This window comes from Parasteatoda tepidariorum, chromosome 11, assembly GCF_982258835.1.
Source record: "Parasteatoda tepidariorum strain Cologne lab strain chromosome 11, Ptep-v5.0, whole genome shotgun sequence".
Taxonomy (NCBI): domain Eukaryota; kingdom Metazoa; phylum Arthropoda; class Arachnida; order Araneae; family Theridiidae; genus Parasteatoda; species Parasteatoda tepidariorum.
Window position 1 is genome coordinate 18,764,744 of NC_141765.1, and position 21,555 is coordinate 18,786,298.

General features: G+C 29.1%; 1 protein-coding gene across 4 annotated transcripts in view; it reads right to left on the minus strand.

The window, feature by feature from the left end:
• The window catches only part of LOC107451031 (BAI1-associated protein 3), a 392,542-nt gene that overhangs the window by 132,745 nt on the left and 238,242 nt on the right, over nt 1–21,555 (minus strand). For all 4 annotated transcript variants that reach the window (XM_087155406.1, XM_087155403.1, XM_087155404.1 and 1 more), the window contains exon 8: nt 14,250–14,327. In XM_087155406.1, the coding sequence (XP_087011532.1) occupies nt 14,250–14,327 (78 nt within the window). The remainder of the gene's footprint in view (nt 1–14,249; nt 14,328–21,555) is intronic.

A 21,555-nucleotide genomic window follows, 5' to 3' on the forward strand; every position in this document is an offset into this window, starting at 1 on the left:
AATTTTACAAGATTACTAATGTCTTTACCATATAATACGCTAATTTTACAAGATTTTTTTTCTGTGTCTGAGAAGATATTTAATTTTCTCTTTTAAAATTGAAAAAAGTTAGACTCGTTTTTTAAAAATTACCTTTTCAATGCGTTAAAATTCTATTTATTTAATTTGTATTTATGCAGAGTTTACATTAACACGCTTTCTGTTAATTTTTAGAATTCCTGTCAAAAGTGAAAGAAAGTAAAAGTTAATACATTATGGGAAGCTAATTAATATTTAGAGCAGGAAAATACGAAAACGGTATTAAAGTGCTATAAATCATTACTATCGAAGACGAGTGGAACAGCATCAAGACTTGTTAGATTGTTGGAAAAAACTAAGAAAAGTTAAAAAGAGATTATTAGAGAAACCTCTCCGCTTAATCAGAAATCAAACTGGTTTTGATGTTTTTCATTCCGCTTTCCTAACTAGTGATTTGACAGATTTCGAAAATGTTTTCATTTTTTTTCTCACTCCAATGATGTTTTTTGACCTTTAATGTCTATATTTTTTAACTTCCTCCGTGACAAGGTTTCTAAAAATATATATTAAGAGTGATCACGGTAGAACACCGAGTATAAAAAATATTCAGACTTTCTCGAAGAATTAGTACAAAATAAAGCTTAATAAATATCCATGTAATAGTAAAATGTTTTATAACTTCAATATTTTTCAGATATTTTCAAAAAAACATTTGTCACTCTGTTTGTAAGAGTATGTCAACCAGTTTAATATATCTTTAAAATAAATTTATTTCTATAGAAGCTAAATTTTTTAAAATTTGTTTTGTTGTTTTTTTATTTGATACAATGATATTCTGCGACAATCTCGGATGTCAAGAAAGAGGGCATTATTTTAACGAAGGACATTTGCAAACGTTTGAAAAAATGGAATTATTTTAGAAGTGCAATTTTTTTTCAATGTTTTAAAATAAAATACAACGGAATAAGCTAATAACTTAATATAAGTTAATTACTTTTAAATTCCTAACTGTTTTCTAGTAATATTTTGTAAGTGGCTACAAGTTTGAAATCTATTTTTAATAGAAAATTTCAAATTAGTTTTTTTTTTCATTTACACTAAGCTACATAAAAACACATTTTTAAATCAATTGAAAAAAAACCCAAAAGAATAAAAGCACAAGAAACATAACTTTAAAATTTCTGTACCTGCTAACTTTGAATACCATTTCTTATTGCTATTGTGAAAGCGAGACAAAATGATTTGTTAAAATGTATTAATGCTAGTCAAAGGAGCATAACATACAAAGTTCTTGATTTAGTACCTCCATTTTGTTCAAGGACTTCTAATATGAAACATATCAATAATCAATATTCACTCCATCTTGCATGCGGGTTTTGACTGAAGTTAAATTAAAATTATTTTCTCGGAAAACTCTTTCTCTGCGCGTATTTACTTGGCCGTAGAATTTATAATAAATATTTGTTGTATTACTTTGTATACTTTTAGAACAGCTTAAAATTCATTAAAATTTGCTTTTGCATAAAACTATTTATGTTTTGTGATCGTTTGGTAAATTTTAAATAAGAATTTTTATGATTTCAGGAGAAAATTGGTTATAACAAAATAAACCTTCTTGTTTAATTAAGGTACAAAAAAAACGGAAAACGTTCATAACTTTTTATCTAGATATCGGATTTCGCTTCTTAAGATAATATGGCCCCGTTAAATTAGTCGGAAGAGTATCAAAACTCTGCGCTCTTTATTGCCAATTTCTCTTTTTTGAGTGATTCGCCATTCTATTTTTGAGCTATTTAAGTAAAATAAAAACTTTTTATACACAATTTACAAATAATTTATCCAAAGATAGTTTGTAAAAAATATTTTTTGAATAATTTTTTTCATTTTTTTAAATTTAATAATAGTATAAAAAAAAATTAATTATAATAAATATTATAGATATATTTGAATTATTATTTGAATCACCATTAAACGATGAAGTTTTGATTCGAAAAATACAAATTTTGAACAGAATCGGCCAAATGGTTCTGAGAAATGAAAATTGAAAATCACAACATTTTGGAAATGTCATTACTCACAAACTATTTGGATGGCTTTGCTCAAATTCTGAATTTTGTCACTTAAATTACACAGTTTAAAATGAGGTTAAAATTTGTATACCTTGGAATTCAAAAGGTTCATTGTTAAATAAATATTTAATAATGGAAATTAAATAATTAAAAATTAAATAAATATTAAATAAAAATTGAATAAATAAAATTAAATAAAAATTGAATAAATAAAATTAAATAAATATAAAAATTAAAATTAAATAAATATTTTTAAAAAATTCTATTTTTCATGGAAAGATAAATTTTATAATTGTGTTGAATGATATTTTCCTTCTCTTAAATGGTTGAAAAAGTATAGGAAAGTGTTAAAAATAATAAAATAACAATAGGGGACCGCTATCTTGACTGATAAACTTTTGGGATCATTTTTTCTAAATTGCGGCTATCCCTATTAACATTTTGAGGATCTAAAATCGAAATATGTCGAAAAAAATATGCTTATTTAGTTTTTGTGCTTCATATTGTAGCATAAAATATGTGCGAAAATTAATTAGCATATTTGATCTTTAATTCTCGAACCATTAAAACAGTTTCTAATTTCGTACTTTATTCGTACATTAGATCAAAAGTTACATAGTTGTTCAGTGTTCAGTTTATTATTTTATTATACGGATTTTTTTTTTATCTCGAGTGTGTTTTTCTCGATAAATAAATAAATAATATTTATGCACTGTACCCTTATTCAAAATATTTTCTTAGTATCGATAATTTTTTTGCTTCAAAACTTCTTTTTTTGACAACGAAAAGCTCCACATTGGAAAAATTAAACAAATCTTATTATTATATGAGGCGTGTCTTATATTTAATAGCTTTCAATACATCAAGAGCCGAATAACAGGATCTGAAAAAATTGTATTTAGTAGATGGCATCGTATCTATCACCACTTTGAGAGCCGTGGTTACTCAGGGGATAGAGCGCTCGCCTTCCAATGAGGTGAAACGGATTCGAATCCCGGAGATGGCTAATCGATACATATTCCGCACCCAGCTTTCAACGACCACAGTGTTGACGTAAAATATCCTCAGTGGTAGACGGATCATGAGTAAGAGACTAACCATGGGAGGTTTTCGTGGTTTTCCTCTCCATATAACGCAAATACGGGTTTGTTTCATAAAAAAGTCCTCCACGAAAGCAAATTTCTCCCAATACTTGATCCAGGTGTTCCCTTAGTCTTCTGGATTGGGTTCAAAATTACAAGGCTACGGAGTTGAAGATTAGTAGCCATAAACCCTAAATTGAGTCATTTGTCCAACGACGGTAATAATATCATTAATAATAATGTCTCTCTGTTTTCAATCTTTTTTTACCTTTAGGCTCTTAATAGTAATTGGAATAAGCTTCATTAATAAACGGAAGCTTATAAGTTCTCAAATGTTTTATTTTGAGTGAATAAACTTGATAAGATAAAGAGTAAAATTACTTCGCATTATGTAACACAAAAAGTACGCGTTAAAAACAAAGAACAGAGAATTAAAGGAAGGTTGCTGCATTAATTATAAGCCAATTTTTACACGCAAATTTTTAAAAACGTTTTAGACAATGGCTTAATTATATTCATAATGTTTTTACTTCCTCAAATGAGTATTTATTTTTCATAATTTTTTGGCGAAAGAGGAAATTTTCTTTCTCCAAATTAATGAAATGGGAAATTTTGCATTCTCTATTTATTTAAGCCTATACTTAAAGTAATTAACTATTCTAATCACATTCTTCTGATTAATAAAGCTATTTATTAAAATTAATTTTCGGAATCAGGTGTTGAAGATCAGTATTGAACGATAGTAACTGAGTTATAAGGCAGATTTATTTGCATAATCGGATAAAAAATAAATGCCTCGAGATTTTTATAAATTCCTAGCGAGGAACGAAAAAATTAAATTATCATTAAATTTTTATTACTTATTTTTGGTTAAAATGGTATCTGATACGTGCTTTTAATCCTTAATTTAAGCGAACAAAAATAATTCTTCTCTTATTATTTAAAGATCAGACGCCCACAAATAATTTGTTTTTATTGTTAAAGACTAAAAGTTATTAATGGAAGAAAATGTAACACAGTTAATAATTTATGCTATCGAATTTTGTTTGTCAGCTATCCTTATGCGACGTTTCTTAATTTTCATCAAAAGAAGCTTTGAAAATAAGATTATGCACTCAGTTTTAGGTCATACATTTATTACAATAATGAACCAGTTTTTCAAAATACAATGTTTAATACAATATTTTATCATGCACTTTACAGAAAAAAAAATACCTGTTAAATTTGCGGAAAAAATGATCGGTTGGAATACCAGCACAAAACCGTTATTTTAACAAAGAAATACTGTTATTTAAAACTGACACATGATTTTTAAGCAGATAAGTACTGTTGTTTTAACAAACACTGTTATTTTAACAACAAGAAACTATTATTTTAATGAAAAACTCTGTTATTATAACAACAAAAAAGGAAGAAAAAAAAAAGACAAACTCTAAAATAACAATGTCAGCATTTACTTCTGCTCTAGCCGAGGGCAGAATTCCCATGACCAGACACAGCGGGATTCAAACCTGGAGTACCTCATTAAGAGGCAATTGCCCTTTCTCCTCAGCCATGACAATGATTGGATACTGCTATATTTTTTTATGTTTTTTATAACCGTCGTTGAACAGCCAACGCAAATTTGGGTTTACGACTATTAATGTTCAACTCCGTAGCCTTGTAATTTTGAACAAAATTCAGAAGACAAGGGAACTTCTGAATCAAGTATTGGGAGAAATTGCCTTCATGGAGGACTTCTTGATGGAACCAACCAGCATTTGCGTTACTTGGAGAGGAAGACCACGAGAACCTCCCACGGTTAGCTTGACTGCAAGGGGACTATAACCCATGATCCGCTTACCACTGAGAATATTTCACGTCAGCACTGTGGTTGGTGCAAGCCGGATGCGAAATTCGTACCGATGAGCCATTGTTGGGATTCGAACCCGGTTCACCTCATTGGAAGGCGAACGTTCTATCCCCTGAGCCATCGCGGCTGGATAATGCTATGTGAAAGAAACCATAAATAGTCTTTTATCTAAAAAGTCTTACTCATAGAAATCATATTTAAGTGTAAAAAAACGTTTAAAACTTTATTTGATTAATTTTATAAAAATGTCTGGCGGTTGAACTTACTGAAAACTTTATAACCGTATAAGACAGATAATAATCAGGTAGTGTATCAATTTGACAACGAAGTCGAATTGCAATTTTATTCATACGGTGTTCGAAATCATAAAATAATTTCTGACTAGTAAGATCAAATTTAGAAAACAATCGTAAAATAATTCGAAAAAAGTTAAAGTAATCTTGAAAAAACTGCATGGAAAAAACTAGAATTTGAATTGACAGTTTTTAATCTGTTTATAATTAGGGTGGAAAACATAGAAATACCGTTTCATGAAAACAGTTTTAAACCGTCAAATATACCGAAAAAGTCTGTAAAAAAATGGAAATTTTTTGCAGCTCGTGGGTAACGATTAAAAACAGAAGAAATCTGCATTTATCTTTTAAAAAAATTTTTGTCGATAAATAATATGTTTTTTTTTCTCTGTAGCATTTACAGTTATTTTTACAGTGTATAATTTTGGTCGAAGGGGTATCTGATACGCAATTTTATCGTTGAATTAAGTAAACAATTTCTAGTTATTATTTAAAGATTAAAAGCTTGTTCATTTTTAACTTATTTTTTCGTGTTGTAAAACACTTCAGTGTATTACAATAACAGTAATGGTGATGGTAGCAATGGGTAATGGTAGTTAATAGTAATGATGGTAAAAACTTCATCACTGTTTATAATTTATGCTTATTTTCAGCCAACTATTTCAATGCGATATTTCACTTTCTAAAAGAATCTTTGAATCAAAGAATGGATCACATATATAGGTAAAATCCGAAATAAATTATTTCTCCGCTTTCATATTTGTGACAATGTTATTTTTCACGCCAAAGACATTTTACTAAATACTTTCAGACCTTATGATATGATTTATGACGATCGTATATTTAATTTCTTATGAGCTCTGGAATGTCAATTCAGAGACCAAAATATTTTAATAACAAACATGTAATTAAAAGTAAAACTGCTTTAATACAAATATACGCTAAAATCATTTTTTATTATTCATTCATTTTTTCATAAGCATGAAACAGAATACTTTTTATTCGTAACTCAAATAAATAACGTTTTAAATGGCGCTTTGAATATCATGTTTCACATTTTAATTTTAAAAAAAAGTAAAAAATTATAAAAATCTATTTTCTTTGGAAAAGTTGCAAAAATATTGCTTTAATTCATTTTTATCACTTGTAAATGTATATAAAATGAATTATTTTTTAAAATTATTATTTTATTGAGAACTTTTGCAGTAATTCATTTTTGAAATTTATAGTTTATATATTTCTCACTCAATGAAAATGTTTCAATTTAGCAAAAAAATATTAGAAAACTTAGTTCTTTTGTAAAGTATTATATTGCTCTTCATTCATATGTAATTAATATGTGCTCAGGCTATTGAATGACCGAACAATTCTACCAAATTTTCTGATTTAATTAAAATAATTGAAATGTAAGTTTGTAACGAAAGATATTAGTTTTTGTATAATTTTTTCATGAATGAATGTAGCAAAAGAGAAATATTAAAAGTTCGATTATTCTAAATTATATTTTTGCTTCCTCTAAAGTTATTTTAATTGTTTTTCCTGGTTTCCCCCAGACAAAATCATCTACATGCTTCTTTTTTTAAAAATAGTATCATGTTACTTCTATTAAATATCCAAGCTTAACATTTTAAATTTATTTTTTAAGTTTATAGGTTGAGAAACTCAAATCATTCTTAAGTGTATATTTTTAAAAAAAAGTATCATCTACATGCGGAAAAAAAAATTATGGGCAAAATTACCAGAATATAGTAAAATTACCATGTTTCTGGATCTATGGGAACACCAAAAAGCTCGGTAATTTTTACCGATGAGTTTTGGTAATGATTTTGGTAATATTAATAAAAAAAACATGGCTTTATAATATGTGATCAAATTTGGTATATGTGATAAATTTGGCAATTTTATCATGATTCCTTAGAGTATAGCATGGAAATCATTATTCGGTTGAATTTATTTTTCAGCTTGGCATTTTTTACTATATGTGAGTTAGAACGAACTATAATTTCGAAAATCAGAATTTCCGGTAAATCGTTACCATATGAACAGAAATTTTACCAAATTAATGGTTTAAATACCGTATATTTTAGTTTTATGACAAAAATTCTAATTAATTATTATGTTTTTTTCAACCAAGAATAATGTTTTATTTCAACAGGATACGTCGTTACTATAGATTGCGGTAATTTTACCGGAATTTCTTTTTCTCACACAATTCAGTGTGCAAAATAAAAAACTGGATAATTACATAACTTTTAAACCAGTGAACGTGTTTTGTGTGTATAGATGCAAATTTAATGGTACGAGAGGCTAATTAAGCATGTTAAATAATTTTTGCATGTGAAATTAAGAGAAAGTTTTTCTCTAAATAAACATAACTTTTCAGACTGATTTTAATTTTTTTCCCTCAAAGAACATATCGTTACATTTAATTATATTTACTTAACATTCTCAAAGGTTACATAGTATTTTATACCACATAATTTTTAATGGAACAATATAAAATTTATGCAAAATTGGTTGAAACGTTTCTGCATGATTAAATTTCGAACTTTCAAATTTTTGTTTTTAAATTTTCATTTTTCAAGAGTATTTTTAAATGTATATTTATAATTTTTTCAATTTATAAATTTTTCGTATTCTTGAATTTGTATTTTTCAAAAGCTATTCGTCTGACTTCGTTCCAATTTCTGCTTTCGTCACTTCAAATGACAAATGAGTTTCTAAATAATTAAATTTCGATTAAGTAATATTTTTTATTTTTTTATTTTTCAAGAGCTTATTCGACAAATTTTATTTTGCTGAAATTTTCGTTTTTGTTACTTTAAATAACACAGTTGAAAATGAATTTCGGAGTAATTAAATTTCAAATAAATTGAAATTTTCATTTTCACATTTCAAGAGCTTTTCATTTTATTTCGTTGAAAAATTTTGTTTGTAAACTTTGCTTGACATAGTCCAAATTAATGTAAAAGTTTGTAATTCGTACCATACAAAATGTTTTTGAGTATTATTAAAACAACTAGCAAAAATGAATAATTAATGGAAAAAATGCGTTTTGCATGGATTTATATTTAGAAAGCAAGTTTTATATTTGTGGAAGAAATCTCTTGATTCTCTTCAACAGCCTTCATTCTAATTCTTCAAGAAATATAGTGAAATATGTAAAAAGTGAAATCAAAATTATGGAACTCAAATATTCTACCGTTCTATTAACTATTGAGACCTTATGGAAACAGACTAATTTATGAAATTACTCTTAATTAGAAAAACTCGCTAGTTTAATAAACTGAATTACCAAATAAAAAAAAATTAAAGTTTGATAAAAAAAAAATTTTAAAAAAATTTATGTCATCAGATCGTCTCTCAAAGTCGAATCGGAAACATCATAATCATGCCAAAACTAGCGCCAAATATAAAATCTTTAAGCCAAAAAATAATAAATAATATTGTAAAATAATATTGTAAAATTTCATTTTAATAAAAGACAGATATAATGGTAAATAAATAGCCTTTTAGTGACATTAAATAGCTTTCTACTTTAGAAGACTTAACATATTTCAAATATTTATAGCCGGCATATGACTCTCATTGCTGCGATGGCCATAATGGATTTTCAACGAATCTCATTGGTCGAGGTGAAGGGGAAAACGAAATGATGTTTAGAACTCGCGCGTCCCATTAGAAATTTCCTGAAAAAGTCGCGCAAGAAACTAGTCATGCATCGTTCTAAAAAGGTCATCACGTAGTTGATTGACAGGGGTTACCCAGATATTGGGGCGTTTAGAAACCGTGCCGTGAAACACCGGTTTCTAAGCGTCAGATGCAAGATATAAATGACGAAAATGAATATAGTATGTCTACATAAAGAACTCCCCTAGCCATTAGTCAAGAGTGGTGGTGATGACTATGGTTGCGGGGTTTAACTATTTCAAGGTCATTATTTAAGATAGGTTTTGACTCCGGTCAACGAGAGGAAGGGAATCAGGGGAGAAAGAAGCTCCCTTTTTTGAAATGCACTATTTGCTATTTCCATAGCAGCAGACGGCCTTAGACTTCGTGGTGAGGGGAGTTTTCTCGATAGACAAACTGTAGCTCCTCTTCTTTGTTTAGGTTTTCGAAAGGTTTTCAGATTCTCTGGACCGGGGTTTAATTACTAGATTGGCTACTGTTGCTTCGTTTGGCGAAACAAAGTCTTTCTTGGGTCAAAAACAATCAATGAGGATTAATTTGATTTTTCTAAAATCTTAATGTTTAAGCTAGTTAATTGTTGACGTCTAAAATAAAAATAACATATAGTTATTTCCCTACTAAAAAATTAGAATGATAAAAATTTTATAATTTCTACCGTATTTAATCAATAGTTAATTATTTATTATAGTAATAATTTACAGTAATAATTATAGTAATAATTTACTAATAATGTTTTTTTCCTGGTGCACTGTAACTGTGAAAGTTAAATCGATAATCAAAAATCTTAAAAAAGTCTATAAATACTTAAATGACAAATAAATTATTATGCGTTTTGTAAATTACTGTAAGTCAGTAGTTTTAATATATTTATTTATCAATCATATCTTGAATGGAAAAGGAAAAAAAAATTGCTAATCTGGATGTGGTGCGTCGAGGGTTAAAAAGCATAAATTTTAAAATCATTTTAGCTGGTGGACCAAGTGAAATTACGCGAAACTAATTATGACAAATTAGTAAAAAAATAACTGCAACCTCTTCAACAGTGTATTAGCTATCGACTAAGATTTGTAATAAAATAAAAAGAAATCTAAGCTTGTTTAAATGGCTGTAGACTTAAAATGTACCATCCGAAAATTTTCAAGCGATTTTTAGCAATATCATTCGTTTCTTATTTGCAATTGATTTGCTACGTCGGATATACAGACTAATACTAATTGTTAATATTCCAAATATTATACACATAAAAATATTAGGTGATAAAGTTAATGAGAATAATTGAACCAACAAAAGAAACCATTAGAAAAAGATAACATTTCTGCCATAACAATTGAGAAATTCTATTGTATAATAAAACTGTTGATAACATTAAATATACTATTTCATTTTCCTAAACCTAAAATTATATGCAACAAATTGGTACGACAATTACTAGAAGGCAAATACTAGGCACTCTATAAAAACGCTTCTTCTTGTTACAGAATTTAAAGTATTCAAACATTAATTAATCAGTTAATTACAGATTATACTTCCATAAATTAACATTCCTTAACTAAAAAATGAAGAAATTCAAAAATTTTCTATACATTTGGAAATGATAAATAAAATAGTAATTCGATTATAAATACCGAATAAAAATTATTAATACATGCAGTTTCTACTTAACGAAATAATTAATTTTACTAAAAAATCACTTAAATGATAGAAAGTGGAATCATTATTAAAAATTTTTATTGAGAGTTTCATTTTACTAAGAATAGAAAAATTATTTAACTAACATCATTTTTAATATCTCTTAGTTATCTTAACATATTTTGTAATGATTAATTTGTTCATTAAAGAGTATAATTACACATTTATTTTATGAGTATCTATTTCATAAATGTTAAGAAAAAATAACAATGAAATTTGTTAATATTGACTAAAGAATCTACACTAAAAAAATAATTGTTTTTTTAAAAAATAAGGTTAGATGATAGTTAAAATGTTAGTTAAAATAACTATAGTTTCGTTTCTATCTAATATATTTACCTTTTAATCAAATAATTTTACTATTTCAAATAATTCATTCGCTTGCTATCCCTATAGATTAAAAGGAGAAAATATATCTGATATTGTAGTAATACATGATTTATAGTTATTAATTATTCTTGTAATAATAATTAAATAAATAACCAATTATATTTGTTTATGTGTAATTTCATTGCATGTTTTCTAAACTAGGCTGACGCTTTTCAGACATTTAAAACTGGAAAACAGTTAAGGTCGGAAAAAAATTCTTACGAAAAATTCGAGTAAGAAGGTGAAACATTTTCTCCTTCAAAATTCAGGTTTTAGCTCAAATTGAGTGGGCTGTAAACAAACAGAATTAAAATAAAATATTAAATAATTAAAAATCACATTATTGTTCTTTTGAAATGTTAAATAGCCATAATTAAATGTAGTAATTAATGTGACCTGCTGTGTTGTGATTTTAAACTTCTTTTCTTTTTTTTTTCTTTTCTTGATTGATAGGTTTAGTGTCCGCTGCGCCATCTGTCAAAAGCTTTTAGAAGAAAAATAGAAACTCTGATAGGAAGAAATATTGTCTAGTCAGATGAATTTGCTGCAAAATCCGATTTAACATGAACCATTTTCTTGTTATAAATTTTTGCAAACCACATATCTTTTTTGGATACCCCGTATTATTATATGCTTTTTGTGTGTTGCTTCAGCATAAAATTGCGCTTCACAAATAGATTCTAAACGTCTTAATTGACTGAATTCCACTTTATTTTCAAGCATTGTGTAGATTTAATTGTCAAACGAAAGGTTAGCCATAAAATTAATTGTCCATGTTTTGCGTTGGGAAGTTTGATATTAGCGTTAAAATTTCCGATTCATGTTTCTTGGCTACATTATTGGTCGTGATTTAATTATTTTGTATCGTATTTAACCAAAATATAATATTTTGAGCATAAAACAAAGCAGTTCAAAACTACCAAGTTAGTAGATAAACATTTTATGCAAAAAAACTGAGAAATTCAGTTCATTATTTTTCCTTGAGTCGATATAAACTGCTGTTTGTAGAAAATGCAACACCATGAAGGAATCATCTGAATCAAATGAAATTCGCAGCAAATGTCAATTATAGGATATTATGCAAATTAATAAAGTTTCAGAGCCATCGCGCGTGCGTGGCGCGCGCAGCGCCCTCTGAATTGATGCTGAAAGCGTATAAATAAAGTGCTGTAGCGGGACGTTGAAAATAGTCTATGATTATTTGTTAGTGGCAAACGTTTAGTGAGACCTGAGTATGCCTCCACGACGGAAGAATAAGAAATTCAAGCAACTTACGGAGTTTGAACGAGGGAGGATAATCGGCCTTCGAGAAGGAGGATTTTCCTATCGCGCAATAGCAGCTCGTATGCAGCGGAACAGTTCCACAGTGATGCGAGTTTGGAAGCAGTGGACCGACGAGCACCGAACAACTCGAAAAACAGGCACTGGACGACAGAAGGTGACGTCAGAGCGCGATGATCGACACCTGCTCCGCATGGCGGTGAATGATCGCACAGCTTCCTCCAGGCAGCTGGCAGCACATTGGTCTACTGCTACAGGTGTACAATTGTCGGCTTCGTCAATTCGTCGTCGTCTGCTGCGCCGTGGATTGCGTGCAAGGGTGCCATTATACAGGATTCCCCTCACGGCGGATCATCGACGGCTGCGTCGGCAGTGGGCTCTTGAGCACAGAGACTGGCGAGCTGATTGGCACCAAGTTGTCTTTTCAGATGAATCACGCTTCAATTTGTGGACCCATGATGGCCGTGTTCGTGTTAGACGTTATGCCGGTCAACGCTGCCTTCCTGAGTGTATTATTGAACGACATAGTGGTCGAACACCCGGAGTTATGGTCTGGGGTGCGATTTCGTATCATGGACGATCCAATTTGATACGAATTGAGGGTAATCTCAATAGCAACAGATACGTCCGTGAAGTGCTACAGCCCGAAGTCGTTCCTTTCCTTCAAGGCATCCCTGGAGCTATCTTTCAGCAGGATAATGCACGCCCACATGTTGCGCGGACTGTTAGAGACTTCTGTTCAGCACAACGCATGCAACTTCTTCCTTGGCCTGCTTATTCGCCGGATATGTCGCCTATTGAGCATGTGTGGGATATGGTTGGTCGGCGTCTCACTCGTGATCCGCGTCCTGCAGTTTCCAAAGACGAACTTTGGTTGCGCATACAAGCGATATGGAATTCTCTTCCTCAAGCAGATATTCAACATCTGTTTGACTCCATGCCACGTCGTATAGCAGCACTTATTGCAGCCCGTGGTGGCTGCACCAAATACTGATTTCGGACGCTTAATTTGCTTCTTTTGTTTTGAAAATTTCATCATTTATTTGTATCAGTACAAGTCGTTTCTGCATTAAATTTCATTTGATTCTGATGATTCTTTCATGGTGTTGCATTTTCTACAAACAGCAGTTTAGAAAAATTGACGCACTTCCAATTAAATTTTAAGGAATTAAGTTTCTTTATTTTAATCATAGGAAAATTTCATTTCCGTTTCTTTTTTTCGTACTTTTTTGTACTAGCTATTTTGTTTGTTACTTTATTGTTTATTTGAGCAAATCATATTAAAAAGAAACATTTACAACAAAAACATAAATGAATAAAATAAATAAGCAAATAAAGATAATACCATTGAAAACGAATACTATGTATTAGGAAATAAATTTCATACCTTTACGAAGTAGTATTAGCTATTCTTTAGAAATAAAAAATAAAAAAATTGAACAACAATTAAAAAAGAGAATAAAATTTTTCAATAACGAAAGTAAAACATGGCAACATAAAAAAAACAAAGTAATATTTCAGCTTAACTGCAAAGAGACTATTCATAAACACTTCTTTGTTTTCTAATGAATATTCATCATAAATAGAATTTATCAAAGTTATGCTAATACCTGTTAATAGACAACTTATTTATGGCACCTAAATACTTTTTATGATGTTGATTAAATTAATTCAAAAAACTTTGACAAGGAAATAAACGAAAATGACAGGAAAACGTCACGCCTGTTTGATATTCTGAACTTTAAATTGAAGTCATTTTAATATTTTAGATATTTTACATGCCTCTATAAGCAAATGACATGTCACATTAATATTTGCATAAATCAATAATTTTGAATAAATGACGTAAAGAATACTTAGTGGAATAAAAAACAGTTCTGTCATCATATTTATGTGCAGCACTTACCTGCCAAGACCTTTTAGATTAGAAACCTCATTTAGTTTTCTTGCTGCATCAAACACAGACGTTTCATCATCATGGTCCCTAAAATGATATGCTTCGATTATGCATATATTCTTTAAAAAAAGTATATGCACACACACATTTATATATATATATATATATATATATATATATATATATATATATATATATATATATATATATATATATATATATATATATATATATATATATATATATATATATATATATGCATACAGTCCTTGGCCTAATTATTAGACGCACTATAAGATTCTATGTAAAATCTTAATTATCATGTGATACTATACAGCTTTATTGTTTTCACGCGATTGTAACCGTTTTGCACTTGTTTATGTTCATGCATCAATTGGTTAACATTGTATAGTTCGTTCACCAGGAGTTGAGACTTGGCTCCACCTCCTCGGACGCAGAGTTCATTTCAGCGTGGGGGAGTAAGAGGAAAAACATCTCCGTTGTTGAAATTGAGACAACCCTTAATTTGCGCCAAGCACAGAAAGTGAATTATTTTTCACTTACTTTGCTTTATCATCTGCTAATATACCTTTTGTTACACTAGCTAATTAAATATAGTTTAAATTTAGCAACTGTTGTTCTCCCAGCGAAATGTGTCATAAAGGACAAACTATTCACTCAAAAGAAAGAAATATCATAAAAAATAGTGTAAAATATCATCAAATTTATGAAATATTCATTGTTAAAAAAAAAATGCACATAAAGTTTGCGAAATAAATATTTTTGCCAAACGATCGCCAAATAGCAACATTGTTCAGGATTGCTCACAACCTTCTCCCAAAAATAGCGAAATAGTATCGTCGCATACCACGTGATGAAGGCGGAGCCAAGTGCCAACTTCTGGTGAACGAGCTATAGTGCAATGCGTTAAAAATAAATACAAATAGGAAGCATATAAAAAATGTCCTGGATAAACACCCATTACATGTATGTTTAGATATAAAAGTATTGCATATAAACTCGTGCAAAACGTGTAATTATTAAAAAACTACAGTGCGTCTAATAATTTGGTCTAATTATTATAATATACTAATATAATACCTTATATAATAAATATTCTATATTTACATAATACAGTCTAATTTATCCAGTCGTTGAATTTATATTATAAATCGTCAAATTAACCAATTGATACGCAAACGTAAACAAGTGCAAACTTGTTTCAGGTGCATAAAAACAATAAAGCTGTATAGTATCATCTGATAATTAAGATTTTACATAGAATCTCATACTGCGTCTAATAATTGGGCTAGGGACTATATATATATATATATATATATATATATATATATATATATATATATATATATATATATATATATATATATATATATATATATATATATATATATATATATATATATATATATATGGGAAACCTAAAAGCATTAAACAGCTCTCGTGTTCATACTTACCGTTGCCCGTTGCCGTATCTACAGTAGGCAAGAAACAAAACGAACCATCCAGAATAACTTTTGATCTAATGATCGGTTCTTCACGTTATAACTCAAGCTTAATGGTCGAGGGGGTGATATGCTAATTAATTAGTGTGCACAATATTTTAAGTGACGAAATCCGACACAAAAGCATACTTTCTTTGAATAAACATTCCTTTTCTTCGATGGAATCGGATTTCTGACCCCCAAAGTATAGGAGGTATCCACAATCTGGGAAATATGGTCCCCATAGTTTGGTCAGGAGAGCTATCCTAAGTTTGACCCCATAATGTTAATTTTACTTTTCGCGTATTTCACCATATCACGAGAACTTTTTAAACGAATGGAAAAATTTTTGCAGTCATTATTAAATTCGTTTATCCAAAAAGAATTCCACGCAAAAAACAAATTTTAGTAAATATTTACTGTTTTATTATTATTATTTTTTAAAAATAGTCGAAAACATATTTAAATGTAAAGTATAAAATTTTTTACATCATTTTAAAGTATGTAATTTTACATGGCAAAATACAAATTTGAGTGAAATTCGACTAATAGAGGCTAATCCGGCAAATAATCCCGAAACATCAAATTCTTAAAAAAAATTTATATTTTAAATTTGATTTCTCAGTAACTCTTCGCTCAAATTTTGTATTCTGCCATGTAAAATTACATACTTTAAAATGATGTAAAAATTTTCTACCTTACAATTAAAAATTTTTCGACTTTTATTAATTAAAATAATTAGAAATAATAAATATTTGGTAAAATATATTGTTTGCATGGAATTTTTTTTGTATAAACGAATTTGTAATTGTGTCCAAAATTTTTTAAATTTACTTAAAATGTTCTCGTGATATGGCAAAATACGCAAAGAGTAAACTTACATTATGTGGTTCAAGCCTTAGATCGCACTCTTGACCAAACTATTGGGAGCATACTTCCCAAGTTACTGAGACCCCCTACATTTTGGGGGTCAGAAATCCAAATAAATAAAAAAAAAAGGCATGCTTATTCAGAGAAAGCATGTTTAGTGCCTGATTTCGTAACTTAAAATATCATCTGCACTAATTATATAGCATATTTGAGATCCCCTCCTCAAACCATTAAGATTAAATCCTAGAACGTGAAGATCCAATCATTAGACCAAAAGTTATTTAGGGTGATCCGTTTTTTTATTTTGCATTTTGTACATCAAAATGCAATGGTAACCAAGTAGTAGTACTTTATTTACGTTCCACTAGAGCTGCACAATGGGGTGTTGGTGATAGTCAGGAAACATTAGTAAGAATGATCCGAAGACCTACTATCACAGTTTTGATCCTCTGTAAGGGGGATGGCTCCCCCACTTTGGAAGTTCAACGAAGTGAGTGCAAAATCAAACACTTTACGATATAAAAGATTAACGACGACTGATACCGTGCAACCTCTGTTCTTCCGCAGCAAATCAAAGTGGCCCTCACCCGTTCATCGGCTGCTGCCAATCATGTTTGACTTTGGCTTTCTACTGGGAACCGTGTTTTCACGATCAGTGTGGAGCTGATGGTAAAAAAGGACATGCAGTGTCCTCTATAGGAAATTATTTGAGCTAACACCAAGAGCTCTGGGTGGAAATATTTATGCTCTGTTACGTAAACTTGAAGCAATAATTGCTTAACATCAACTCTATTCTCGTTATAAATTTTAAAAACCATTAGTCTTATGACCCTATATTATGAAAATTACTTTACAGAAAATAATGACTTGATATCCTAAAATTAACGATTATGCAACATGCGCTCGCCCACTTTAGTTCGAAATCTCTTTTGAATGGTTGTAGCTGAAATGGTGTCCAGATGTAATAAAGTTGTTGTGCGCTACAAGAGAGCATCGTTTATAATACCTCCTGGTGAAAAAACTGCGGAGTTAGCTAACGGAGAAAAAAACTGCACGAGATATGGTAAAAAAGTGAAATAAAATTTTAGAGTTATATCATTTTGGTTTGAATAGACACGTTTTGGACATTAATGAGTAGTAATGAACACTTTAAACGCACATTTATTTATTTGGAATTACCTGCATTAGAACGTGATGAAACAATATTAGGATAAAAAAAAAGTTTTGTTATCCGAAGATTCCTTCATTTTCGATTTTCAAACTTTGTTTACGTTTTTTGCAAAGAAAATAAAGGTATCTTGCGATAAAAAGTTATTTTTTTAAAAACCTTTCGCCAGATCACTGAGCGAAAAGTAGCGAAATGTACATTTTAAATGTCCTTTTCATACCATTAATGTCTGCAATTTGTCTCTTCAGACCAAATCTGGGGATACTTTATAACTTTGTTATTCACTTTTCCAGTTACCTCGTACTGTTTTCGAGATAGTAATCCAACTCTATAGTTTTCTCCCGGGTGGCGCTGTAATGCATATCTACTGAACACCAGTTTCAGAGCTATAGCTGGGGCCGAGTAAAAATAGTTAAGAGGGTGAACACGGACTTCAGAGGGGATCCTGTATATCGTAATGCAATTTTTTTAAAATATTTTACTGTTAAATGCGCTTCAAATTTCCAAGGTTATTGTGCTCAAGGGGAAAAAAATTAGAATAGAGAATTTATCAATTCTTTGTTTATGAATTAAGTAGAAAATAAAGCAGAGAAATATATTCAGCAAGTCTGTTTTAAATTATTTCTATAATTAAGTTCTCTCTTCGATGGACGGAAAGAAAGAAACTTCCTTAGTTTTGGAAAATTAAGGTTATTGAACGAATCCATAATTCTTGAAGCAAAACAAATGCTTGCCGAGAGCTTTAAATCTTTTTTTAAAGTGTTTATTTTATAATAACTCCATTAACTTGTTCAATACTATGCCCAGCAGAAAATAAAAGATAAGGAGAAAATTAGATTTTTTAAAAAAATATAAATTAGAGCTTTTCTTAAGCAGCCTTAGGATGATAAGAAAATTAATAAATTACTTTTCAAAAGTTATTACAAATTTATAAAATCTACCAATTTTATAATTTATATCCAAAATAATTTATTCAAATATGAGGCAGGCTCATGGTTATTTCAATTCACTTAACAATACGAGCAATATGTTAATCAGAATTGATGAATTATGATTTTAAAAAATATAAATTAATTTTCTGCGAATCGCTGGAATTATTAACGCATGTTTATTATACTGACTGTCATAAACATATCTGACGATTGAAGAAATCAATAGAAAAAACAAACACGAATTTTATTCTCACTGAGCTTTAAATTAGTTACAAATTTCATAAAAAGTGGCGCTGCTAAGTGAAAATATTTGTAAACGATGTTATTCAAATGGCAACTATTTGCAATAAAAACGTGATGCAGATTTTAAAAAAAAATTTAAAAACAAAAAACAAAAACAAGATACATACGCGTATATTTTATTTTGAAAAGTCTGACATACATGAGAAAACAACATTGTTTTAGAATTTTTCCGGTGAATAGCGCCAATTGTTGGCGAACTTAGTAACTAATTTTTGAAATAAGTGAGAACAAATTACTTGGTTTCCTTAGCGAAACGCAATGAATCGTACATTTCCATTTCTTCTTTTTTTGTATTCCTTTAATTTATTTAACTGTCGGTCATTATTGGGATACTTAATAATCTATCCATGTCAATCATAGGCCATTGAATAATTCAATCAAAAGAAAAAACGTTGAAAGCTGATTTGTTAACTAAAATCAATGAATGCAGTTCATTTAAATTGCGTTTATACCTATGTTCTTAAGTATATTTTGATTATTCTAATATTATTTTTATAAAATTGTTTTTAAAAATGTAAGAAAAAAATAGAATTATCAGCAAAGACTAAACCAAATTCTAGAAACAATAACTAAATATGTCTCATATACCTGAAAAAAAGTTGATATATTGTAGTGAAAAGTTAGAAAACGTAATAATTACACTACTGATATTTTATATATACAGTGAGACCTGTTTTTGTGCGGTCCTTTTTTATGCGATTATGTTTTTGTGCGATTGGTTTTATGCGATTTTATTTTTGTGCGATTTTTTTTGTGCGAATTATTTTTATGCGGTATATGAATCTTAACGGCGTTAGCACCAGTTTAATGTTTCCTATCAATGTGCATATGCATGTTGTGGACGAACTCTGATTACGTGGTCTCCTTGAGAACGATGTATCTGAACTTCGCGATGCTCTGTTTATTTACTTTCATTAGTTCATTTATTATCGTCAACTCCATTTTCTCTTCTGTTTAAAATTTATTCTGCGCTAAACAAGTTGAAGTAAATCAGTAAAAAATCGTTTGCTGTGTTAAAATACTTAGTATTTTAAAATTAAACCGTTATTTTTATTTTGTAAATTCTCGTCTGAGTGCGTGTATCTCAAATACTATACACTTCGTATTCAGAGTTTTATACACGATTCATTAGATTAAGGATTCATTTTATAGTGAGATTAAAGGTAAAAAAATTAATTACTTTTGTTTCTATTTATATGTAGTTTTTATGATTTTTAATTTTATCTGATCACTGACTTTATGGTACCAAAAAACAAATCATTGAAATCCTATCTTCAAGCGATTTTCAACCAATTCATTCCAAGAAGATGCGCGTTTTGGATTACGACGAGTAGCAGCTAACTATTTAATGTATAATTTGAAAACTTCTACATGTATATGTACAATGGAGAATTAAATATTTTTAAAATTTCTTTAGGTCTAATTTAATTATTTAATTTTATTGAAAGCATTCTCTTATCTATTTCATAAATCATTGATGTATTTTCTGAGTCCGACTTTTTTTATGCGGTCCCTATCAACCGCATAAAAAAAGTTTTTGGTGGTATATGGTACAAACTTGTTTATTACATGTCAGAATTTATAAAATTTTCGAATTTTTTTTTGTGCGATTTCTTTTATGCGGTCCCTATCCACCGCACAAAAAAAGGTTTTACTGTATATATATATATATATATATATATATATATATATATATATATATATATGCTTATATTTGCATTTTTCATGAATTTTTGAATTTTTTACTTGATGTGTTTTATTTTCAAAAGAGTTTTTTTTTTTTTTGGTGCTCCACAATTTTGCATTGATATACGTATTTTGCTTTGGCCATTTCGATACAATATTAGAAAGCACCAGTTTGCGTATATATTCATCTGAGCTGATGACAAATTTATACGTTTTCGTTGTTTTTTAAAATTTTTAAAATTTTTTTAAATTTTAAAAATTGCAATTATTTTTTATAGTGTGTGTATGAAAAGTTGCACTTCTTAGGGAAAATCTTTCAAAGTAAATCCGTAAAATGTTTCAATTTAGGGAAAGAGGGGGGGCTATTGGCTTATGAAATAGGTCGAGCGTTTCCCACAGAGAGCAAAAGGAAAAATGTCTTGCTTTTAATTAAATGCATACTTGAGTCAAAAATAGATTTAAGAACAGGACGTGGCTTTTAAAAGTGTGAGAAAGTTTTTCGACTAGAATAATTAATTAGGATAACATAAAAAGATTAATTGTAGCTTTTTATGTTACACACACAGTATTTTTTCACGGAATATTTACACATAGATGTTTACACTTTGATAAGTATAAATGCATATATTTGGCAGAAATTTTTAAAAAAATTATGAACAGAGAACTTTGAATTTTTTAAAAAGTCCTCTGCTAATAATTTTTTAAAAAAAATTCTGCCAAAGACATGTATCACAGTGTAAACATGTATGTGTAAATATTCTGTGAAAAAAATTGAAGCAATACCTTGTTTAGATACTGAGAAAAGATACATAAAAAAGGTCAGTTTTAGCATTAACGGTATATACCCTACTGAC